This window comes from Acanthamoeba castellanii (genome assembly GCF_000313135.1).
Source record: "Acanthamoeba castellanii str. Neff unplaced genomic scaffold scf7180000084758, whole genome shotgun sequence".
Lineage (NCBI taxonomy): Eukaryota > Discosea > Longamoebia > Acanthamoebidae > Acanthamoeba > Acanthamoeba castellanii.
The window spans coordinates 615047-617699 of NW_004457380.1; the positions used below are offsets into that span (position 1 = coordinate 615047).

Sequence of the window (2653 nt, forward strand, 5' to 3'; positions counted from 1 at the left end):
CACCGACGAGATCGCCCACCAGCACGCCCACGCAGTCGCCCACGCAGTCTCCCACGCAGTCCCCGACGAAGTCGCCCACACGGTCCCCGACGCAGTCGCCCACGCGGTCTCCGACGCAGTCGCCCACGCAGTCGCCCACGCCAAGCGTGACAGCCACCAAGTCGCCGTCGAACAGCCCCAGCGCCACGCAGACGCCGTCGCCCTCGATTACCCCGACCCGATCGCCCACGCCGTCGATCTCGCCGACGGTGACGCCCACCCGGTCGCCCACGTCGAGCCCCTCGAGCTCGTTCACGCCCACCCCCACGCAGTCGCCCACGCAGTCGCCCACGCAGTCGCCGACCCAGTCCCCGACTCGGTCGCCCACGCAGTCGCCGACCCAGTCCCCGACTCAGTCGCCCACGCAGTCACCGACCCCCACCAACTCGCCCACGCTGAGCCCCACGCGGAGCCCATCGTCGACCACCACGCCGACGCCCACCACCTCGGGTACCCCTGGGTCGAGTCCCACGCGCACTCCGACCTCGACCCCCACGCCGTCGGTCACGCCCACCCCGTCCATCTCCGCGAGCCCTACCCAGTCCGTCACGCCCTCAGTCACGCCCACCGTGACCCCCTCGGCCACGCCGACCACGTCGCCCACGCGCTCCGTCACGCCCTCGCCCACGCCGACGACGAGTCCCACGCCCTCGATCACGCCGACCAGGTCGCCCACGCCCTCGGGCACGCCGACCCAGTCGCCCACGCGGTCGCCGACCCAGTCGCCCACGCAGTCGCCGACCCAGTCGCCCACGCAGTCACCCACCCAGTCGCCCACGCAGTCGCCCACACCGTCCCGCACTAGCTCGCCCACGCCGTCCCGCACGCAGTCTCCCTCAAGCTCCGTCACGCCCTCGCCGACGAGCTCCAACTCGCCTACCCCCTCCATATCGCCGTCGCCCACGCAGTCGCCCACGCAGTCGCCCACGCAGTCGCCTACGCCCTCGGTCACGCCCACGCCCTCTCGCACGCCGTCGCAGACGCCGACGCCCTCGCCGACAAGCTCGGTCACACCTACCACCACGCCGACGCCCACCCAGACGCCCACCCAGACGCCCACCCAGTCGCCCACCAACACGCCGTCGCCCACCATATCGCCCGCCAACTCGCCCTCTTCCTCGCCCACGCGCACGCCGTCGCCCAGCTCGAGTCAATCGCCGTCCCGCACCATCACGCCCTCTCCGTCGACCACCAACTCTCCGTCGCCGACCATCTCCACCACGCCCTCCACGACGATCACACCTTCCCGGTCGCCGACCAGATCGCCCTCCAACTCGCCCTCGAAATCACGCTCGCCCTCCTCCACCCGCACCCCGACGCCCTCCACCTCCGCGTCGCGCACCCGGTCGCCCACTGTCACCCCGTCGCGCACGCCCACCACCTCCTTCACCCCGTCGCGCTCCCCCACGCAGACGCCGACCCCATCGGTCACGCCCACCAAGTCGTCCACGCCCTCGCCCACGCCCACCGTGTCCGTCTCGGCCTCGAGCTCGCCCTCGCCCACCCAGACCCCGTCCGCAACCCCGTCGCGCTCGCCTACCCCGACGTCCACGCCGCTCGTCGATAACACCTGCATGTACCGGTTCGACGCGACCTACGCTCAGGGCCTGCCCTTGGCCGCCATCGGCACCGACACCCAGTTCTACGACGCGCTCGTGGTGGAGTGGAACACCTACTTCACGCTGGGCTCCAACTTCAGCATCTACGTGCTCGGTTACACGTCCAACGAGGCCGGCACGAGCATCCACGCTGTCTACAGCATTTACTTCACCCCGGCCACGCTGGGCAACTTTGTCGTCAACTCCATCTCGCTGGTGTCGTTCAATGCGCTCGCCGCGGTCACCTTCTCTGGAGACTCGGCCGACTCGTCGCTGCTGTCGCAGGCCTCCGGTGTGCAGTGCTACGTGCCCCCGTCGGCCTCGCCCACACAGTCGCCCACGCCGTCGCAGTCGCCCACCAACTCGCCGACGCCGTCGCAGACCCCGACGCCGTCGCCCACGCCCACGCAGTCGCCGACCAACTCGCCCACGCCGTCGCCCACCCAGTCGCCGACCCAATCGCCGACTCAGTCCCCCACGCAGTCGCCGACGCAGACCCCTACGCCCTCGCCCACGCAGTCGCCCACGCAGACCCCCGAGTCCTCGCCCACGCAGTCGCCCACCCGGTCGCCCACCAACTCGCCCACGCAGTCGCCTACCCAGTCGCCCACGCAGTCGCCCACCCGCTCGCCCACCTCGTCACCGACGCCGACTGTGACCCCGACCGTGACGCCCACGCAGTCGCCGACCCAATCGCCCACGCCATCGCCAACCCAGTCGCCCACGCGGTCGCCCACACCGTCGATCTCGGTGTCGCCCACGCAGTCGCCGACCCAATCGCCGACCGCGTCGCCGACGTCGAGCGTGACCCCGACCGTGACGCCCACCAAGTCGCCCACACCGAGTGTGACGCCCACCGTGACGCCCACGCAGTCCCCGACCCAGTCGCCGACTCAGTCGCCCACACAGTCCCCGACCCAGTCGCCGACTCGGTCGCCCACCAATTCACCGACACCGAGCGTGACGCCCACGCAGTCGCCCACGAACTCGCCTACCAACTCACCTACGCCGAGTGT

At 71.3% G+C, this 2653-nt stretch overlaps 1 protein-coding gene across 1 annotated transcript in view; it reads left to right on the forward strand.

Annotated features, from left to right (window-relative positions):
- The window catches only part of ACA1_217780 (Serineaspartate repeat-containing protein I, putative), a gene marked incomplete at both ends in the record, with an annotated part of 8158 nt that overhangs the window by 1053 nt on the left and 4452 nt on the right, over positions 1 to 2653 (forward strand). The window contains one exon of the mRNA XM_004337150.1: positions 60 to 2651. Coding sequence (XP_004337198.1) covers positions 60 to 2651 — 2592 coding nt within the window. The remainder of the gene's footprint in view (positions 1 to 59; positions 2652 to 2653) is intronic.